The 21,944-nt window shown below is 40.3% G+C and overlaps 2 protein-coding genes across 4 annotated transcripts in view; both read right to left on the bottom strand.

Moving 5' to 3' along the window:
* Window positions 1–17,281, bottom strand: part of MORC3 (MORC family CW-type zinc finger 3) — a 29,859-nt gene extending 12,578 nt beyond the window's left edge. The window contains exons 1-9 of one of the 2 annotated variants that reach the window (XM_055803330.1): window positions 17,152–17,281; window positions 12,002–12,074; window positions 7,727–7,859; window positions 6,448–6,662; window positions 6,025–6,172; window positions 4,206–4,353; window positions 2,853–2,984; window positions 2,494–2,613; window positions 1,964–2,061 (exon numbers count right to left, since the gene is read on the bottom strand). In XM_055803330.1, the coding sequence (XP_055659305.1) occupies window positions 1,964–2,061; window positions 2,494–2,613; window positions 2,853–2,984; window positions 4,206–4,353; window positions 6,025–6,172; window positions 6,448–6,662; window positions 7,727–7,859; window positions 12,002–12,074; window positions 17,152–17,190 (1,106 nt within the window). In that variant the 5' untranslated portion in view covers window positions 17,191–17,281. The remainder of the gene's footprint in view (window positions 1–1,963; window positions 2,062–2,493; window positions 2,614–2,852; window positions 2,985–4,205; window positions 4,354–6,024; window positions 6,173–6,447; window positions 6,663–7,726; window positions 7,860–12,001; window positions 12,075–17,151) is intronic. The other variant, XM_055803331.1, reaches the window with a different exon arrangement.
* An 837-nt stretch (window positions 17,282–18,118) lies between these two features.
* The window catches only part of DOP1B (DOP1 leucine zipper like protein B), a 51,874-nt gene continuing 48,048 nt past the window's right edge, over window positions 18,119–21,944 (bottom strand). For both annotated transcript variants that reach the window (XM_055803328.1, XM_055803327.1), the window contains exon 37: window positions 18,119–21,475. In XM_055803328.1, coding sequence (XP_055659303.1) covers window positions 21,218–21,475 — 258 coding nt within the window. In that variant the 3' untranslated portion in view covers window positions 18,119–21,217. The remainder of the gene's footprint in view (window positions 21,476–21,944) is intronic.

Consider the following 21,944-nt stretch of genomic DNA (forward strand, 5'->3'; position numbering starts at 1 on the left):
GGAGGATAAGGAAAGGAGACACACACAGAGAGTTGTAAAATCTGACCAATTATCATTAACAAAGACAATAACCAGAAACAAACCTGGTCAGTCACACTAATTCTTGATAGGCTATCAAGAAACTGAAGGCAAACTGGGATTTTGCAGCTTGATAAAGATGCAAACCTGAGGGTCCAGGATGTTTGGAGGGGGTCAGTGGAACTATGGCCAACTGATGAGGCAATGTGCATGGGAAGGGGACGCAGGGAGGAACAGAATGGGATAGAGAGAAAAGGATATAAAAGGAGCTGGTTGCATGTAGTCACTCAGTACATTTGTCTGGCTCAGCCCTCAGCCTGATCATAGCAGTCTGTCCTATCTTCTTATTTAATATTTTCTTAACTGTCTACATAATCTCATTCTCAATCATGTGTGTATGGCAAGGACTAAGTGCCAGCTACTGGTGAGAACTCTGTATGTGCGAATGGATTTGGTGCCAGCTCCTGGAGTCAGGACCAGGTGTGTGGTGTCAGCTACTGGAGCAAATGGGGGGGGGTCTCAGCTGCCCCCCACCGAGGCAGGAACAGCATGTTCCCCAATAACTGGCTCCTGGGGTGGGCTAGCATGAGTAATGGGCTCAGTGCAGGCAGCTGGAAGACTGTGGTAACAGCCCATGTGCCTGGTGCTGGCAGGGGGATAAGTGTCTGCATCTTCCCCAGCCCCAGTGCGCATAGAGTGTGCACATGCACTTAGTAGCAAACTCCAAACTGGACCCAACAGTGAATAAGAGGTGCCAGGTCCAGGCAAGGGTATCAGGCAGGCAAGGGTTGGTGCTGGTACACCAGGGGGACTTGTGAATACAGAGTGTCTGAGGTACGAGTGTGTAAGCATGACGTTTGCTAGCAAATGTCAAACTGCACTAGCCAGCGTGTAGGGAACATGTGAAGCAGGTAAGAGGGCCTGAGATCAGCTTGAGCAGAAACTCCGGGACCCCAGGCTGAGTAGGAAGGAGTCTTGGGACAGTGCTGCTGGAGGAGGTGGCCGCTCCTAATACCCCTTAAGACAAAGCAGCACAGAAAACACAAAATAGCCTTGTCATCATGAAAGGAAAGAAAGCAATACTGAATGGAACAATTCTCAAGGTCTGTATTCAGAAATTTTCCTTGGACAGTTCTTACACCTCAGCTTGAAATCTGCATAGGTAACTCAAACCCTCTAGCCCTTCCTTCCCCACAAGCCTCCTTCCACAATGCCAGCATAGCTGATTCACAGCAGAGCAGTGTAAAGAGACCAGGAAATTCAACTAGTTTAACAAAAATTATCATCTCTGAAAATCTTAAGTCAGACTAGATTCCCAGTCTGGTTCACAGTTTAGCTACAGGAAGTATCACACTAGATATTGACTGATGGGATGTGAAAAAGTGGCAACCCCAAGTTAGAAATAAAAACTAGAACAAAACAATGTCCCAAATCACTGCTACCTTAGGATGTCAGGTATTTTAAACGCTCTATCAGGGAGCAGAGGACTTAAGGGCATTCAAGTCCACTCTTAGGAAAGAAAAGGGCTCAAAAATATCCAACTGTTTTTTGAAAAAAAAAGACCAAACCAAAATTGTTATGAACAGTTAATAGTATGGGATTCATCTGTCAATTTTATTTATGTGCCATACTAGTATCCACATCTCAGTGAGTTATCCTGTGCTCATTTTACAACCAGTGAGGGGCAGAATTGCAACCAACCACTTTTAGGGGACTTACTACTAAGTTGTGTGTATGTGCTGTCAGTGAAATCTAGGATATCAATGAATGCAGTATGACCAGTGTAGACTTACACATCCCACCTCAACTGTTCAGAACAGACATGCAGTTTAATGATGAAACATAAACTTTTTGTCTCACTATTTAGAAAAGAAGTCTTTATGGCAAGTATTTCACAGTGAACAGCACTATTCGATAGAAAGTCCACATAAAAATATACATCTACCTGTATTCATTTGTGTAGTCAAAATCTTGTTTGTTATGGGTTGGTTTTAGGAAGTTGCATTCAATAATTCCAACTACACCAACACCCATGTTGTTTGCCTGTAAAAAAAAAATTAAGATCTATCAGGAAAAACAATATATATTCTATGCTAATACTGCAAGAGTTTGTCAGAGGTCATTATAAGCTATATATAAAAGGTAAAAACAATTTTCTGGCTTATGACTCCTCTCGAAAAAGGAACTCTCAACACAAACCCCCTAAATAAAAAAATCCTCTGTTCCACTCCTCTTTTTTGTCCTGAAATATATGCTCAGCCCCGTATTTTGTGTAACAAGCTAAGTTTTAAACACAAACATTAGAACAACTGCATACAATTTGATACAATTTTTAACTGCTACACAAACTAAAATGGCAGTTTTGTAAAGGATACATCAACAACCTAGTTTTCATCTGCATTCTTTTTAAAATCAGCATTGCAGCGAAAATTATTTCTAAAGATGTTAAAACATTTTTGAGCTTTAATTTCTTACCTTTAACTGACAGCCAACTCTTTCATAAGCTTTGATGAGTCTGTTTTTATGGTACATCATTATTCCATAGTGATCTTTGTTTCTGCAGTTAAATCCAAAAGTAATTCTTACTGTTTTAGCCTTTTACCAGATATTAAGGAAAAATCTGGTTAATCTCATGTATTACAAAGTTATAGTTACTCTGAGTGTTCATTCTAAACTGGGTCCTGGAACTTTCTTTTTTTAGATTGAGATAATTCCTCCAGTATGTCTTACAAAAAAATTTAAAGAAATACCACATAACTGAATCCAGACAGCTTACATTAACAGTAACATCATTAAATTTAGCGTGCGATGATGTAAACATTAGCAAAGGATACATTCAAAAATTTTGGCCTATATATATCACGTTCAATGAAGGCAAGGCTTTTGGAAACCAGCTGTGTTTTCACTTTTTGTCCTCGCAGAATGATCTGCATTGTTGGCTTCAGATACAAAATACTGCAATAAGCCTATAAAACATACAGTAACTCCCGTTATTAAAAAAAAACAGAAACCTCAAGATATGTTGCAATACATATTGTGTTTAGAAGACAAACTCAAGTTTTGATTAAATTTTATGAAATGTGTTTTTTTCCAAACTTAAATCCAGAAAAATAAGAAATGCGAGTGTGCATAATAAGCATACATATGACAAATTAAATGAATAGCAATCGAAGGGCAACTTTTATGAATATGACAAGTTAATCAACTGTCTGAAGATGCAGTTTTACCTTTAAAAGAGCTCCCAAACACAAATGCCTCTTTTCTTATCCCCTATTGAAAGCTCAATAATTCTACTACAAACTTTAAAATAACAAACAAAAGCATGTGTAATTAACTTTCTTTCAAAGGACTGCATATTAACATAGCTTGATAATAGCTATGCAAATCTTCTTATAAACATCTAGATATTTGAATTCTAATCTGCATTTCATTTATCATTATATTTACAACTTCTAATGATTGAATTAGATATAGGACTTCAGTATCTCAATAACTGAAGGTTTTAGTTCAACTGGAATAATAGGTCTGAATATCAACTACAAGAGGTGTCCAGAACACCTAGCAATTCCAGATGTACTTTCTTATAAAAAGAAGCCTTCAAGGCTTATGAATCAGTAGGGGAGACAATGGTCCTATCAATTAGTCTACAGAAAAGCCTTGTCCCTGTCTGCCTGCATACATTCAAACAATGAAGCTGCTTCCCAATATCTCTACCTCTTTTCAACACCTAGAAATAACACTTTGCCAACCTAAACCTATCTGTTTTAAAAGATCCACACAGGCATAGTGTCAGTACTATATGCATGTAGATCTGCACTACAATCAAATGCTTACTCTGCTGACAACCACCCCCCTCTCCCCTAATTTCTGAAGCAACCAATTTCATTTCCCTCTTGCTCCTTCGTGGATAACAATGGCTACATTTAACAGCAAAAGTTATTTGCAAGACTACATAAACCGCACCAATTTTCTCCTAAATAAACAGCAATTGTTTACACAAGTTCAAAAATACATTCCATCTTCAATTTTCAAAATCAGTATTGACATATTGCCCTAACATTTAAATTCTGACATTGGTCCTCCCTCCAATCAACACTTCTGTAGTAAATACCTTATATATTAAACCAAAAACATACAGCCTCCGGCTTCCAAAAATAAACAAATCCTTTTAAAAATATTATACATACTCGCAGCGAGTAGTCACTTTCTGGAACAATCTGGTCCAGTCTCTCCTGTTTTTTATATCCTCTTTTGCCTGTTTCATCTAAGTCTTCTGGAATTCTGATGTCGTATTTATCTTTGTCAAAGTCAAATTCTGTTTTTTCATTTTTATCTCTAAGAAATAAGATTTAAAAAAGTATATATTATGGGAAAAAAAGTCAACACAAGGTATGATATTGTGGTGGACCCAGTACATGTAAGATTCAAGAGAAAGGGAACTCCTTTGAGCCATGGTGGTTTTCCTCATATATTTGCTAAAATTCACATAAACAAAGTTCACCAGTTCCTTCCTGATATTCAAGGAATACAAGAGAAGCGAGAGCAAGTGTGATACTTGTGGTTTCTAACTTAATTCTAAACAGGTCATGCTTCAAAAATAAAAGTGGTCAGTATCAGCTTTAAATTCTGAGGGACCAAGACACACACATTCCTTCTAAATGCAAGATTTCTGAACACTACTAAGATTTTTAATGCTGCAAAAATGAGGCTCACCACAGTTTTCCAATTAAATAATTATCACAATTTCTTATTGGATCAACCACCAGATGTCGATACTATATTTAGCTGCAGATATATATAATGAAGTATACTGGCAGTACCTCTGCACAACATTGAGATATCATAGTTGGTGCAAATATTCCAGATATAAAGTCTTTCAATAATTTTTAAAAAAACCCAGAGCTGTTTCAGTAGATATGATTACAACACATTAGAAACAACATAAACCCCCGCAAAGTGTTCTTTCCCACAACTTCCCATAAATACACTCCGAAACTCAGAACATGAAAGTTAGGCTGCCCAGTCAGCTGAGTTCACTGTATTTTCTTCTGCTCAAGCAATAAAGTGATGCACATTCCTAAAAAAGTTCATACCTAAAAATAAATTAAAGTCTACTTGGGCAATGCAAATTTGTTTCTGAAGAATAAAGGAGGTGAAGCTTTTCTTATGGAGCAGATGGCAAGCGGAAACAACCAGAATTAACAATACATTTATTACCTCCAGCTTTCTTGTATTAAAATCTCCTATGCTAGAAGTGATTTGGGGCTCTAATACTCACAAGAAATTAATGAAACAAAAAGAAACCCAAACTTTTGACCTGCTATAACTGACTGAAATTTATTTTGTCCTGTAACATTCAATCTATACTCATTCAGGTGTTGTTTCCTGCTCTCTCCCCGATGGGCAACAACAAAGGTAAGAAACTAAACCCCAAGCTAGTTTCTTGCCAAATCCACGTGACTGAAACAGTTCAAAATTGCTTCCTCTGGATACCTTGTCATTTCAGTATTTAAAACTACAGTAAGCTACACACTTAACAACATAGTACAAGACATCATCTTCCCAACCAATTTGTGCTATCACAGTTAAAGGCACAAAGCCTATATACCTCTAGAAGGACACTGCTGACTCCAAAAGCTAGTAATACTTGCCTGTACATACAAATGGGTTTCTGTTTGAATTTTTGCATTCACAATTTCATAGGTCTGAAATAAGAGATTTATAATTTGCCAATTTTAATTTTCCTCTGGCAAAGGCAACATGTTACAAAAGGAAAATATGAAGCCCTTTACATTCTCCTTCCCTCTGCTTTGTTACTTGAGATATTAGCAACAGCTCTCATGCAACGTTAAAGTCCCTTAATCATGTGAGTTTGAGTCTAGTTTGCCAGTTACAGCTAACTGCCCACAGTCTTTCGGAATTATTCCGCAAAAAAAAAACCCTTGTATGTTTGCATACACTGAAAGATAAACTAAATGAGATATAAGAGATTGGACTTCACCTTACCTTCTAAGATTCCAAATGATAATTCTTGTTCCTTTTTTCCCTATTATAGCATCTAGCTCTGCCAGTAATTTCTCCTCAGTAGAAAATAAAGAATGTGTTAAGATGGCCTTCAGGCTGTTTTTGGATTCTGCTGGATCACTTATCTGTCGTAAGCATTATGTCAAGGAGAGTAACTTCGAATGAAATTTGATTTCAGATTATGAGGATAATTCTACAACGGTATCCTGTACTCACCTTCACAAGTTCTCGTTCCATATCTCAGAGCTCCTACAAATTTAAAGGATTTAACTTATTTTAGGCTTCCTCTCATCTTATAGTTTATTTAGCCTATCCATAAGACTAGACAAGATTTCCTTTACTGATATATCACCCAAATTTTGCATGTACCAACAACTTTTCATTCAGAAACTGCTGAAAGGATATGTTGGTTGTTGAACGTCACTATAGGAACCATGACATGTTCTGCTTTGGTGACTTCAAGGAAAGTCTGAGATAACATGCCCACACTCATGGTTTCTCCGTTCTTGGTGAAGACTATTGCATCTTTTCCCAGGCGCATGGAGCCCGATTTAAACCCATTTCCATACAGTCCCACTGGAACCCGGCCATTCATCACAGATTTCTCACTGAAACCAAAGCTGAAACATATGAAAACATTAGAAGAGTGTAATAACTCCTATAAAACTTGAAAACCCTAAAGATGCAGGCAAGATTTACCAAATTAGACTTAAACACAATGACTGAATCTCTTGTTTTGGAGATGGGGGCCTACTGTACAATTAGACAATGTACAGTTAAGCAAACCCTGAAAGTCACCTGTATAACATCACTAAAACCACACTGCAAGAATTCACGGAAATTTACTTTCATCATTAAGTATGGAAAAGAAATATAATCTGTCTGGAATTATGCAATAAGCGTTCTTATGGGATTCTAATAGTATTTACTGTGAAGCCACAGGATAACTAAGAAAAACCCTAAAGCTCTTCCCCCCTGCCACCCTGCTTGAAAAATATGTGATCTACAGATTTTCCATTAGTAACTACACGCTACATTTAAAGTGAAACAGGCAATTGTATACAGAACACTAAATTTAGCTAACAAGCTATTAATGATGGTATCTTAACAGAAAAAGAAAAATACCAGTTTGAATTCAAACTTGGTCAAGTTTAAGGCCAGAGATTTATCTGCAGGCAGAGCAATACTTTCATACTATAAGAAAAACTGAACAGCACCCTCTTTGCTACCGGTAGGAATAAAAGTTGCAGAAAGATCATTTCAACCCCTACAGAATATTAAATAGATAAACAACATCAATATAATTATCATTCCTTTAAGTTTTCCTCAATACCTTCTATTTTCAGTACTCCAAAGGGTTTTAACTGAATTCTCCTTAGCTCCACTAAAGGGCCCTACAAAGAGTTTACACAGCACAACCACTGTACAGAAAAGTTAACTGGGAAGGCTGACAGAAAGGATAAAAGGAAATTATGAGATAAAGATACACTGACAAAGTTGTATCAAAGTTTTACTAGCATCTGTCTATTCTAGAGTGTCACTTGGGTAATTGCTCATCTTTAGAAATGTTAAGATCATGAACAAAATTAATCAGTTACATTGGGGAAAAAAGAATAAGCTGAGCAATAACAGAACTAGACACTGGAATTTTTACAAGAAAAAAATTGCAAAAGAGGTTATCTACCTTAGCATTTTGTGCAGCTTCTCTGAGTTCATACCATTTCCATTATCTGTGAATGTCAAGCATATATTGTCGTTTATCACCGTTTTGTCTATCCATATCTGTTTAGCGCTCACGTCTGGATCGTAAGAATTATCTGAAGAGAAAGAAAGCAGACAAGGGTGGGACACTAAAAAGCAAAAATTAAAATACATTCACACTTGAACTGTTTAAAGAGTTTAATTTCAGTGAAGATGACAGACATTAACTCTTCCAAAGTTACTTAAATCCACATGTAGCATGCAACAGAGCCTTACCTAGCACGAATACATATATAATCAATCTGCCAAATGTTAGTCTTTCAACACTGCCAAACAGCTTTAAGGAATAGCTGTCCTGAACTTTACTATGGTGCTATGCTTGCACATACATTTATTTGGTGAATATGGTGGCTTAACATAGCTCCCTAATCACGGGCCTATGACCCTGAATAGTCACATGCTAAATTAATGGAGATCTAAAACTGCAGCCATTTTTCAGCTCTGCAGTTAGGTCTGCAATGTAGTTGCAGAAATTTTGTGCTGGCACAGATATAAATTTCTCAACTAAGTCACTGAATATTAGTCAACTTTTGTACAGAAACAAGAAGCCATAGTTTTTAATGAAGTACGTGTTATGCTAAAAACTAAATCTCTTAAACCAGTCTCTTCTTTACAGATGACATCACTAAATCAAAGCATTACAATGAAACAGTTACATCAAAACCTGGCAAACCTTGCCTGAAAACAATGCGCAGTTTCCCAGCTATTAGAGATGCCAGTAACATATAGGCAAAAACGTAGGCAGAGATGAGTGGCACAAACACGAGAATAGAAAATGAAACCAAAACAAGTTTCTACTTTCGTTTCCTGCCTCCCAGTTACCTAGTGCAGTATTTACTTTCTCCCAGCCATGCAAACACCTCTCACATCTGGCTCTCAGGAGGCTAGGTTATTATTCACAGCGCAGACAACGGCACATCACTAATACACATGGCTGCAACACCTTGCCTGCTGCTGGTCTGCAGGCTTTTTAATTGGAAAAGATCAGATTTGCAATACTGTCACAACTTCAGATAATTAAGTTTGAGACACTAGAAAAAACAAGCAAAACCCTGAAGCCCAGCTCCCCTGCATCCCAGATAGTTCTGCAAAATCTAGAATTTTGACTCCACAGCTGCAGATTTAGGTGAAAAAAATTGTTGCTGTTCTGCTACCACATCAGTCACAAATACATATTTTTCTAGTGCAAGTTGTTCAAATCTAAGAATGTATGACTTTTCACAGATGGGAAGTACAAAATGCTTCAGACTAAACTTTCTATTTACAGGATTTGAAAGAGGTTGCAGCGTTGCTACCACAAGCGAAACAGAAACCATGGCTCCACAGACAGTTCTTGGCAGCAAAGCTAGTTTAAATCTCATCTGCCCTAACACCACTTTCCCACGTCTCTTTTCTGTCCTTCCCCAGCACTGTACTATTCACGGAATTTGTGAGAGGGGAAAGCACATGGAGGATGACGGGTGGGATGTGATGGCACAGCAAAAGACAGCACCCCTGCCTCACTGCCTGTTTTGCAGGTTCAACTGACAGCCATAAATAAACAGCTCAAGCCAACACTGTGGTCCATAAAAAGGAATCACAGCTTGGTAGCTTGCTTTCTATAAGCATGAAGTACAAATTGCATGCACAGTGAAGAAGTTCATAAAATGTATTTCAGCATCAACAAAAGGGAGAAGCCAGCAATATAACCATCAAGAAGTTGACAGGAGGAACTAGAGCTTAAAAAGCAAATTTTAGAATACAGACCATTAATGGTTTAGGTAAATTCACCAAAATTCAGGCCTCCATAATGCAACCCTATTCATGTTATTTGATATTTGGTATATGGTATAGCCACACATAGCATGCAAAAGACAGATTACAAAAATTATTTAAATTAATATGTCTAACTCAAAGCCTTTACAGCCAGTATAATGCTACTATGCTTTTGAAGATTGTTAAAGCAACTTGTACAACAAACCAGAGGCAAAGGAAGAAGACAAGTCTGTCTGCCTTGCACAGCACATCCAGCATCATTCCAACCAGGTATGGCATGGGGTGAACAGCTGAAATTACTTAAGATACTGCTACCTTCAAACCAGCCAGCCCTTCCCATAGCCACATGGTTCTTATTTCTTCCTTTGCAACAGCTCTGGCCTTATCTAGCTGAAAAACTCTTATTTTCTTTTGTTAGGTTAGTTTTCTGGATTAGCAACAGCAGAACTTGTGCAAAGGAAGCGAAGGAATGTGTGACCAGAAATGCTGCTCCTTCTGGCAACAGCAAACTACTAGATAAGCTTGGCAAGTCTTTCCAAACCACACCTTCATTTTGAGGAACTAGTTAAAGAAAGTCTGCTAATCATTCCATACCCAGGGAAACAATCAACTCTGAATATATCCAGTTAATATTCAAAAATCAATGGCAAGACAATCAACAGGAACTAATAAATTAAACAGATACACAAGCCATGGCTGACAGCAGACAACAGAGACACTACCGAAGAATAGAAGTCTTAGGACACTGATGGATGGACCATGAAAAGGAACCACTCAAGTGTTACCGAAATCTCGGAATAAAAAACTTATCAACACCAATGTGATGCAGATAAACAGACACTTCTTCATTAACAGTTGGGTGCGCGAGTGAGTGGTCTCACGATCAATGCACACCAAGTTTCAAAATCATACAGCTTATATAGGACTTGCTCATACATATTCATTAAGTATTCATGCATAAACATAGCATTTCCCGAAAATCATTAACATACTCTCCTCCCATATCCGATTCTGCACAGTAAAGGTTAGAAAGGTCTGGAAATGGGTCTGGGGTATTATTCGGGTAGGTGGTACATGAGTGGGTGGTCGCGATGCCCCCTGCCAGAATTACCTTTTACCTACATTCACTGTTTCTTGGCAGGTAACTACGAGTTGCTTCATTCGACTCTCCCCAGTTCCCATTAATTCTACTTTCTGACATCTCAATACATTCTCCTAGGCCACACGTAAACACTGCATCCAATCATGAAACTGTTATCTAAGTTCTAAACATTCCTACTAGGTGATTCTGACCAATCCCTTTGGCCTTGGTACGGGGCTGTACAGAGGATTTCATAGTAGCTGTCGGTTGCTGTGCAAACACAAATTCCACTAAAATATTTCTTATAACTCTATATTCCTATTAAAATCAAATGTGGTTAATTAATTCTAACTAATAGCAGATATGTAACACAAGTATAAACCTAAAGATGTTCAGCCAGAAACTTGATAACCCAAAAGAAGAAAGTTAGGATGTTTGAGGAGTATTGTGACAATGTGCAAAAATTACTATGGATGTTTTGAGGAAGCATCGAAGAAAAGGGAAAGATCAAAGTGGATGGGAGAAGAATGGTATAATGAGCAGGGGGAAACAACAGGCTGATCACGTGCACGCTGGCTGCTGGTCAGTATGCTTGCGTGGTTGGACCTTATGCCACTCTGTTGTACATTCTAACTAAACATTATTTCTAACTATTTCCTGCTTGAGTGTGCTCTCTATTCTCAATGTGTGCCTGTACGTATTTGTTCTGCTAGCAAACCCTCAGACTGAAAGAAACCAACAATCATTAAGATCCAAGGTCTGGGTCTTGGCAAAACACACAAACATGGGTAAACATGAGTGGTAAGTGAGTGAGAATATATGTACGCACCACTACTGAACTTTAAACCTGGTTATTCAGTAAGCAGGAAGAGGATGAAGTCATTTGGGCTGTTCGTGTTTTGAGCACGGCTTGTGTTTATGTGGGTCCTTGCAAAGTTACTGTCCTCCTGTCTGTGCTAATCTGTCTGCAGCCAGCTGTGTCTGTACAGGATACAAGTGTGCACGCACATCCTTAGAATGCACACTCAGCTTTACTACGCTCTGGACCTAGGAATAGCAAAAAGCAGTAGGCTTGCATTTGGTGTACTAGAAGGGAAAAGGAATTCACTTGGTCTCAGAGTCTTCTATATTTGGCAATCCTTAATAAACTCGGCAAAAAGAAACTGGCAAATCCTACAAGGCCTCTGCAACTGCTGTCAGATAGTATGTATGCTGTTAGGAAAGAAAAAGTCAATCTGAGTGTACCAAAGAAACACATTGTAAGATTCTGAATAGTAACAACAGGGTCAACTTCTTTCCTTACTTGAAGAAAAAGTTTATAACAAACAATCGAGTACTCAGGCAAACTATTGATCCACATACCTATAAGTTCTGCAATTGCACTGAAAGGCCACGTGTGACTGGTAGAGTTGGTATGCAAGAACTTTGGACAAAGCTGAAATAAACCACAAACAATGGCATTAGCTTGTGCTCTTCAACACCACCAAGCCAGAAAACAGTACATGTTAACTAAAGTAATACTAAATTAAGCTGGTTTGTACAACACTACCAAAGGGCTGTAATTGAATTTACTTTTAGATACTGGCATACTAACACCTTTTAAAGGGAATATTAATACAACTATTAAAAACAAAAGACCAATACAGAATTCAGCCCAGTATCATACTATATTCTGAGCACGGGTTATGTTGTCATTTTACCAAACCCTCCTTACCTCTATAAAAACATAAGGAACTATTGCTTTAAACTGATGCTAGCTAGAGGTTACAGAAAACATCAGAGCCTTAGTCCAAATCTAGTAACAGAAGCACATGCTCTCAAATGTCAAAAACATACATCTTAAACCATGAGTATTAAACTTAATCCAACAAATGAGCAGCACCTAATACACTCAGCTGCTTACTGTCCAATGCCATTGCTCCTTTTACCCATATTGATCAACATTACCCGTCAGGTTCCCTCGACTAGTGGTTTATGCTTTTACAATTTGTTCTCATACATTTTACGCTCACTTATGATTAAGATGGAACCAGAGGAATGTAGCCACTACTAGGATTAGATGAGAATATGCAAATAGAGTACTTATTTATGGGACTTACCTTGACAAAAATATTCTCAATTACTTTATGAAAGCCTGGGTTCATATATATTATTCACCTAGATCAAAAGACTAGGAAAGCCAGAACTAAATATTCATATAACTTTAGGATTTGTCAATGCACTGTTTGGAGAAACTGAACTGCTGAAACGGATACAGTTGCGTTATCACTGAGACCATCTGTAATTGTACTTTTACAAGACCTTTAACACAAACCACATATACGCTTAAGCCTCGCTAGCATTGTTATGTTGATGGCATAAAAAGCAGTACCTACAAATTCATAAATGCTGAAAATAGTCTTTGTACAGCACAGTTACATCCAAAAACATAATATAATCCATATAATAATGTGTATATAAGATCATAGAAATATTTTTAAAAGTGTGCACACAACATATCCATACTTTGTAAGCTTTGCAGTACTACACTGTCAAGCGCTTTCACATAGCTAGTAAAGTCTAAAAAAAAGCAAGCAACCCCTTCAAGTCTCCAATTTCATTTATCAGCAAAAAGGAATAATGCTACAAGCAAGTTCTAGAGCCACGAGCCACGTTCCAGAGCGGGAGGTGGCAGCAGCAGCAGCCCTAGTTCAAATCAACATAAACGGCCAAGAAACCTCACCCTTGATTCTAAGCTCCTAAGAGCACAGGATACATTTTCAGACTGCAACTTAATCCCTGCATTTCTCCATTGAGCTAGAGTACAGTTATGAATAGACATCACACTCTTAACTGCCATCTGTGCTTTAAAACTCCAGTTTTATAAAACCTGGTAAATCGAGTCAGGCTAAAGCCACTGTGCCCCTTTCAAATTCCTAACAGATACCAACAAATAATTTAGAATCCAAGAAGAAAATGACATCAAGCTTTTTACTGAAAACATATTCCATGGCACATGGTTAAAAGGATCTTTTGATTTCCTTCTTCTGCCATACAATAACTCAGTGGATCTTAAGATCTATGCATTATTTACTTCACCCTTTCACAGTGCTGGCAGCATTTTTCCTTTGCTTTCTAAGCTTCATAATCAAAACACACAAAAAATAACTGTTTTTTTTCTTCCTGCCTAAAATCCCTCCTTGTCAAAACAAAAACACTTAAACCCCCCTCCACCACACAGATGCACATTCAAGCATCCAGCATCTGCTGAACCTGCTGCTAAAATATTTCTCTGCTGTTAGCCAGTGAAAAACTCCAACCACACACAAGGCAGACTGGGACCTCTGGAGTTACTGCTGGCATTGCAGCCTCAGCAATACAGACCTGGCAAGAAGTCCTAACTGTAGTTTTCATAAAGACATGAACTCACAGTTGTGAGCCTCCCCTGATCACCAGACAATGCTGATGAAGGAACCTCTGCATCACCAACAATGACATAGTCATGAATAAGTGTCCTTTATTCTGTGAAGCAAAGCTTACATATGCTTGGCAATAAAATCTCTTCACATGTTGCCAGTGTAACACAACACTTCTCCATCCCTCATTTATTTCACTGCTGCATGCTAGTGATTAACTTTGAAAAGAATGGCACCTTAAATCAACAGCATCTTCTGTAAACACCCACCAGAATTATGCTGGTCTTCTCTGGATCACTGTTTCAAGTGGTAAGGTTTTAAGAAAGGCCGGAAGGCGATACATGGAACTGGGAACTTGTGAACAGGTGTATGTGAAATGAGAAGACATGGGTCAGAACATGGGAATAGCTCTAGTATCACGCCCCTGCCCCAGCAAAAGGTGAGCTGCTACCCCACAGGGTAGTTGACAGGAAAGTCTACCTCACAGTAGATAGCATCATTTGCTCATGTAAGGTCCTGAAACAAGGGTACAGGACAAAACCAGATAAAAAAATGGAGAATAGTGGTTTAAGGCCACTACCTTTGTAGTTTGCTTCTGAGCATACGTAGCTGTCAGCAGCAACTCATCATTTCCTGATGAGTTCATCAGGAAATATTTAAGCCCATTTTGTCCCCTTACACTTCATTTCATCAAAGCCCCGCTTTAATGGGCTCATGAATAATTGAAGTTCAATAAGTACAGTAAGAAAGAGTTAGTCCCCTAGTGAATACTCCCTTTTCACTATGTTAGCATGGCTGTAGCTGAGACGATCCAGTTGCTTTGTTCACTGGGCCTAATATATTTTGTTACTAAGTGGGTTTTGGTTAGTGGTTTCGTTTTTTCTCCAGTGACCAAGTGCAGCCAAATTCCTTCTGGAGATACAAACTTCCCCCTCCTTCAAACTGCATAAACAGTGTGGTTTAGTCTTTTTATATACTAAGAGAAGCATCTCTTAAAATTATGACCAGCAAATATCTAAGAATAAAGCAGTTTACCTCTCAAAAATGACAGACAGCTTTGGGAATGTTAGTTTTCCAAGAAAATCAGAACTCTTCTATCCCTTGCAGATCATAAGGCATGCACAAATTAAATTACAACTGAACAATCTGTTTTATCTTACAGAAGAATTTCACAACTTCCTGGGGAACAACCTCACTGCCATTTTCCTTCTCTTCCTCCCAGTTATGCTAGTCCAGTTACATGATTCTAGTGAACCACATCAGGGAGTGCATCCATATTAAAAACCATTTTTTAAATCTTATTTTGACCTGGATCACTTCCCTGATCTGTCTCATCATGTAACAGAGCAAAAATTTCACCAGAGCAATGGGAACGAGTTACCAGGCCTGTGCTGCTTATACATTCTTCTGAAACTAATGGAAACATTTCGGTAAAACCCAATGTATTTCCAAAGAACAGCTGCTGACAGAAGGGGCTGTGACCATCAGCTCTCTATTGTTCTCTAGAAAATAGAGCCTTTTACATTGCAGGACACAACCTGTTAAAAAACTCTATCAGCTGCTTCACTTCAGCAAAAAACTACAATAATCACAGCTTTCACTGAAAACAGACTGAATAGAAGTTTTAAGTTATGACTATTGACAAGCAAAAAACAAACAGCATCCTAAAAGTAATCCAGAAAGATACCAGCTGCATCAACTCTAGCTTAGATTTCTCATCTGTATGAGTCCAACTTGCCAAAGTGATTTCAATTTGGGAACAGTTTTAAAGTGTTAAAAGTCTGAGTACTGACATGCAGGGGTTTTTTTGCAAAGGCTGATTATTAATGCTGATGCATTTTTCCTGTCAAGAAGACTAATAATGCATTAAAAACAAAGAGACACCTCTTTTTTTTTTTTTTTAATCGTTATCTAAACAAGAAGGAGAACACCTCTATAACAAAATATATCAGATTAAGCGTGGATTTCTAACACTTACAAGAATTAGAGACCTGAAATGAAAGCGTAATTCTTGAACTTCAAATAGATGACATTTATAGCTAACCTCTACAGTCATGGCAATTTGTATTAAGGTAATCTAAGCAGTGTTGAGAATATACCAAGATACATATTTCACTCAAGTGTTTCATAAGTTACTTACTATAGTGACCCAACTTCTTTGCACTACTCTGTAAGTAAGGTTACAAAGCACACGTTTGTAATTGTGTGACTTACTGGTCTTATATAGGTGTGTGCGACTTCATAGCTGAAGTCAGAAAGGCTTAAAAAATCATCCTGTTTCATGAATGATGTATTAAACAACTGAAAAAAGTAGCTTTAACTTCATTTGTATTAGCAGAAATAAGGAAACAACCAATTGCCACAGAAGGACAGCAATACCGTGACTGAAAAGCACGATACAGTTGTGAATTTAATTGCCTGGATGTTCATCATCCTTGTTACAATGTAATTACGCCTTCTGCAAAAAGTAGTTAGGATTTGAAGCTACAAGCTTCTAATTAGAGGTCACGACGTTCGCAGCTAACTACATTACAACAACAGGCTATGAAATCCCGCCCTCCATAAGCAAAGCAACCCACCCACAGGCTGTGGCTTCCCCGCCCGCGCGGCCGGAGCTCGCCCAGCCGCCTTCGTGCCCCGACGGGTACAGCACAGCCCCCGGCCCGCCGGGCACCCGCCCCGGAGCTGTCCCCCCAGCAAAGCGACCGAGGGACGGCGCGGCAGGGGCTGGGCGAGGGCACAGCCGCTGACAGCTGAGACGACAGAAGCCTGCGGAGAGCGGGGGGTGCTGCCCGCGCTCGGGCGAAGGGCTCCGGAGCCCGCCCTTCCCAGCACTCGGCCGACAACTTTTTACCGCCAGAGAGGCGAGGCGTCGGCCCCAGCCCGGCAGACTCCGCTCCTCGCTTTCACCGCGGGAAAGCGGCGGCCGCTGCGGCACGGCAGCTCCCTCCTCCCCAGCCCGCTGCCTGCCCCGCGGCCGCCGCGGGCCTCGCACAGGCGCCGCCGCTCCCCTCGGCGGCCAGACGGCGCCGACCCCCGTAGCAGGGGCCGCCGAGGGGGGAAGAGAGACCGTCCCCGCAGGGCCCTCCCCCGCCCCGCTCGCCCCGCGCCACTCACCGCGCTAAGGCGAATACCGCCCTGTGTTTTCGCCGCCATCTTTTGTGCCGCAGCGAGCGCCGGGGCGGGAAGGAGAGCGGGGAGCGCCCAGCGCCCGCACTTCCGCCTCGCCCCCTCCTCTCCCGCTTCCGGCCCGTGGCGCGCTGGGGCGGCCGGGCGGGGCGGCGGCGGCCCCGGGCCGAGGGCGGGAGGCGGGCCCCGGCGGCGGCGGAGGCCATTGCCGGCGGTGGGGGTTCGCCGTTCCTGCCGGAGCCAAACGGGCGAGCCGGCGGCACTGTCCGCCGGAGCGGGAGCGGCGCTCGGTGCGCGGAGCGGCGCCGCCCAGCGCGCAGGCAGCGGGGGCGCTGACTGTCAGCGTGCGCAGCGCGATCGGACGTGAACGGCTTCTGGGGCGCGGGGGGCACAGCGCGACGCCACAGAGCGGTGTACGGGCCGCAGGGGGAGGCTGGGGCCTGACTAGCGGCTCTCGCAAAGTCACCCCTGGGGGCCTCACACGTTCGAGCTCGGCTGTAGGCGGCAGTCCCCGCGGCGCAGAGGCAGCGCTGCCAGGGCACCCGCCCCGGCCGTGTGAGGGGGCGCGGACCGAAGCCGGCACCGCCGCCCCGGGGCTCCGGGGGAGAGGCGCTGGCAGGGCCGGGCGAGCCGCCACCTCCCCGCCGCACCGGCTGCTCCCTGCAGCTGCTCTACGCCGTTCTTCCAGACCCACGGATCCAGAAAACTTGTCCCAAGACCGCCGGGACCGGCGTCCCGGGGCGGAACGTTGCAGAATGCGAGACAGGGACGGAGGAGCGGGCACGACCGGGGCGCGGGGGCGGGGGCGGGCCGCGGCTGCTGGAGCCCGGCGGAGCTCCGCGGGGCCGTACGGAGCCCTCGGAGAATTGGAGAGCTTCTACAGAATCAGATAAAACATAAATTTGGTGAGTGAGCAGTAAAGCTCGTCTGAAAAAATGAGAATTGCCTTTGAAAATGTATTTCAAAATAACATTTAATATTACAATTGCATTCACATACAGTATCGAATACGCTTAGCCAATTACTTAATGCTCTGCATTTCAAGCTCTGCTGTTCTTGACAGTTACCTTGGTTGCACCTACTATTTTTTTTTCCTTCAGGAAAATGAAATAATTTTGAATATTTAAATATGGCTCCCCCTGTGTATCATGCACTGTGGCTATGCTATCTCAAAGCTTAAGTATCCAAAAGGAGAAAGCTGAGCTTGGTTATTCTGAAAACAAGAAAAGAACCATAAAGCAAAGCAAAAGCATTTTCTCTCCTGTTCTTGATACTATGTTTCAGGCAAAAGTTTTTCAGATTCATCTATAGTTAGATTATTCTCCTTTGGCAGTACCAGTGTTAAAGTGGTACAACCCTCTGTCGTGTGGATTTAACAGCAGTAGCATAATAAGTAAAATGACTACAGTTAGTCTCATATAGAAAAGGAATAAAGTTACACGGCTAGAGATACCTTCACGCCTATGTAACTGTGCCCCCTCCACCACCCAAGGATTTTTAGTTGAAGAAAGCACTTTCTTCCTTATTCACATGCTATTTGTAATGATACAAGATCTGCTTATACACTAAATTTTAAAGAACTTTTTCTTCTTAAGAATTAGATTCTGCTGCAGTGAAAGGATTCTGCAAGTCACAAGTATCTGAGGCCACTTAAAGCACTAGCCATCTGCAAAACCACAGGAAAAAGGTAAACGTATGTATGAAGGCAGGAGTTAGAAGCACACGCTACTTTTGTAGAAAGTAAGATAATCTTAGAAGTTAGTATAACTAAGTCACAGATTCTGTTTTTAAAGTTCACCAGCCTGGCTAGAAGTGACTGAGGGCTGATCCGCTGCACATCCGAAGTACAGGCAGCCAGAATGGGACATGTCAAGGGGAAGAATGACAAGACCCTCAATTGAAGAAACTGGTTCACCACCTCCAGTTTAGCAAGGAACTACGTGAATACACAGGTTTATAGCTTATGGGAGGATGTAAAACAAAAGGTTCGATGGCAGAAAGTTGTCTTAGATTTTATAGCCCATTTAACAGCATCTCATCAGGACCTTAAGGGAAATACCCAAGTATGGAAGGCAACCACCAGAAAGATGAAAGTAAAACTACTAAATCACCCTGCATATTAGTAATATTATCTTCAAAATTGTTGAAGATATGTAAGTAATGGACACAAACATTTTAAAAATATCCCATTCCAATTTTCAAGTAATGCTTTAAAAGTGAAACTTTTCCCTTCTGCTCATTCCAATAGCATTATAAATTACATTAATACAAATAATGCACATTCTTAGTGACTACACAATATCACACTTCAGTCTATCACTTTCCTTAACTGTAAAATGCAAAGTAGCTAGCTAAGTTTAGCATAAGCCTATTACAGTATTATCTTCATAGAGCATTACAGTATTATCACATTAAAGCATGTTGTTCAGTGTTTCATTGTTTTAGTTTGTAATCCAAAGATGTAAATTTCGTATATCTGTAGGTAAAAACACTGCAGAGTAGCCTTCCATGTTTGTTTTGTGAGTTTCGAAAAAAAAAATAATCCCTGACCTCACAACCTGGTGACATTAAACCATGCATTTTGTATGTCCTCTTTTAATTAGCAAAACCAACAGCGGTGAGTTCCAGTACCCAGCGCATTTACTTCAGCCACAATGTTCCAAATAACTCAAGTAACACATACCAGTCTACAGGTGTATCTTACAAAATCAATTTCTCTGGGGGCAAAGGTGTTTAAAAAAAAGAGCAAAGCTTTTCACTATGAAACACGATGAACTTGCCCTCCCAAACAAATCAGCATTACAAATTCAGTCAGATAATCCACTAAATATGAAAATTCAGTGGAGCCTACCTCATCATCTAAAAAACCACTCTACTGGGCCTTTTGTTGTATGTGTTGCTATGATGGTGGTTATCTGCTGGCCATCAGAAGTGTCCTTCAGACATCCAGCTGTGCTGTCTGGTGGTAGAACTAATCCCTGTCTCCCATGTCCTGGGTGGCAGTAGCAGTGCAGTTCCAAAATAAACGTGGACCAAAATAAAAATGCACCTTGAACATTACTGTGGTCATGGCACTGTGATGATCTCCCTATATCTTTTAAAACTAGGAATAGCCAAACACATTCTTTTGTATAAAAAGCGTTCTTTAAAAAAAAGAATTTTAATTGTAATTAGGCTGTTGGTATAGAGCACTTTATATTTTTACAGAACTATTTTCATTTTTGCATTTCAGAAGTTGCAAAGTGACCTTAAGTCACTGAACAAAAAAAGTTTTTTAATTTAAAAACCTGAATTATAATATTTTTAGTCAATTAATTAAAATAAAAAACCCTCAAGTAATGTAAATTACAAAATGTTACTGCATAGGTTTATCTTTTATGCATACTTGTCTTTTATTTAAGAATTGCTAATCCTGAAGAATGCTACTATAGTACAGAGTTGAAATTACAAACATGGCAAGTCTGCAGTTCTATTTGCACAATACTAAGACTTATAAAATACAGCTGTTTGAAATTTAGGTGATCTGTTTAGAAGCTGGTAAGTTTTAGGACAAGTTAAAGAAAGAAGAAGTAGAAGCGGGCTTTAACCTCAGGAAATGGCTTTTTTGCAAACGGACTGTACACTGACATGCAATATTAGCTTTTTCTTAAATTTACTTTCAGAACACAGTTCCAAAAGTGTTTTAAAATACTTACTTGAGAATTTACTGGTTAAATGGTACAGTTGCTACTTTCACCAAGTCAAAAATATTCTTCCTTTATTTACAAAATCTCTTTAATCCTTCACATTGAAAACAAGTAAAAGAATACAGTAGCTATGATAAATTGCCATTAAGCTGTACTCACCACCGCCACCCCCCACCCCCACCCACCCCCCGGACTGAAGAATCCTGCTTTTTAACACCCACTCAGAAGCCTGGAATATCGAAGAGCACTCCACAACAGCAGGAAGAAAAAACAAAATGTACTTTCAAAACTGGGGGGGGAGAGATTAATTGCAGTAAAATTTTCCCTTTTTTCACTATTCACCATGAGCCAAGTGTCCGATGTGTGGCTTAACTTTCCATATTTTCAAGGAAGTCACATTCAACACTCTCTTCAAGCTGTTGCAAGATCTTTGTGCCATTACTGCCAACATAGTCCAGAGAGAGAGAGGCAAAAGCATGTGAATTCTGGGACTCACTGCCATTTGTTGTAAATGCACAACACAGAGTCTTGAAGAAGGGCATAAGCTGGGTGATGCTAGATATAGAGTGAACATTCAAAAGAGGAAATTGGTGCTTCTTGGAAATTCCCTCAGTGGTGTTTGTTTCCTGTAAGCAAATAAACTGAGATTTACTAAAGGTTTTGCAGTAAGACACAGTGGTGTAATGGCCTGTCTGAACCCTGTACTATACCCTTTTTTCATACTAAGAGATCCACAGCCTACAACTGTATTACAATATAAATTGTATAGATGGTATACCGAGTTACTTCTGTAGTGGGATTCGAGGTTAAACGAAAGACTCACGAGTTCAGAAGATTGCACATTTAGACTAGCCTTCAGAATCAGCTATCAAACAACAGAATACGGAGATATCTCTGAGAAATACTAATGCCTCTATTTCCTTTTCTGGAAGAATTAATATGAAACCTTAATGATAATGTAAAATGCTATTACGGTAAACTTTTTTGGCAAAGTAAATCATGCTCTTTTTTTTTATAAATACTGTCCTGTCAGAGACAGATTGTTTTCACTGGCTGGCTGTGAGGCAGATTTAAGGGAACAACACGGAAACACTC

The sequence above is a fragment of the Falco peregrinus genome, chromosome 4, assembly GCF_023634155.1.
Source record: "Falco peregrinus isolate bFalPer1 chromosome 4, bFalPer1.pri, whole genome shotgun sequence".
Lineage (NCBI taxonomy): Eukaryota > Metazoa > Chordata > Aves > Falconiformes > Falconidae > Falco > Falco peregrinus.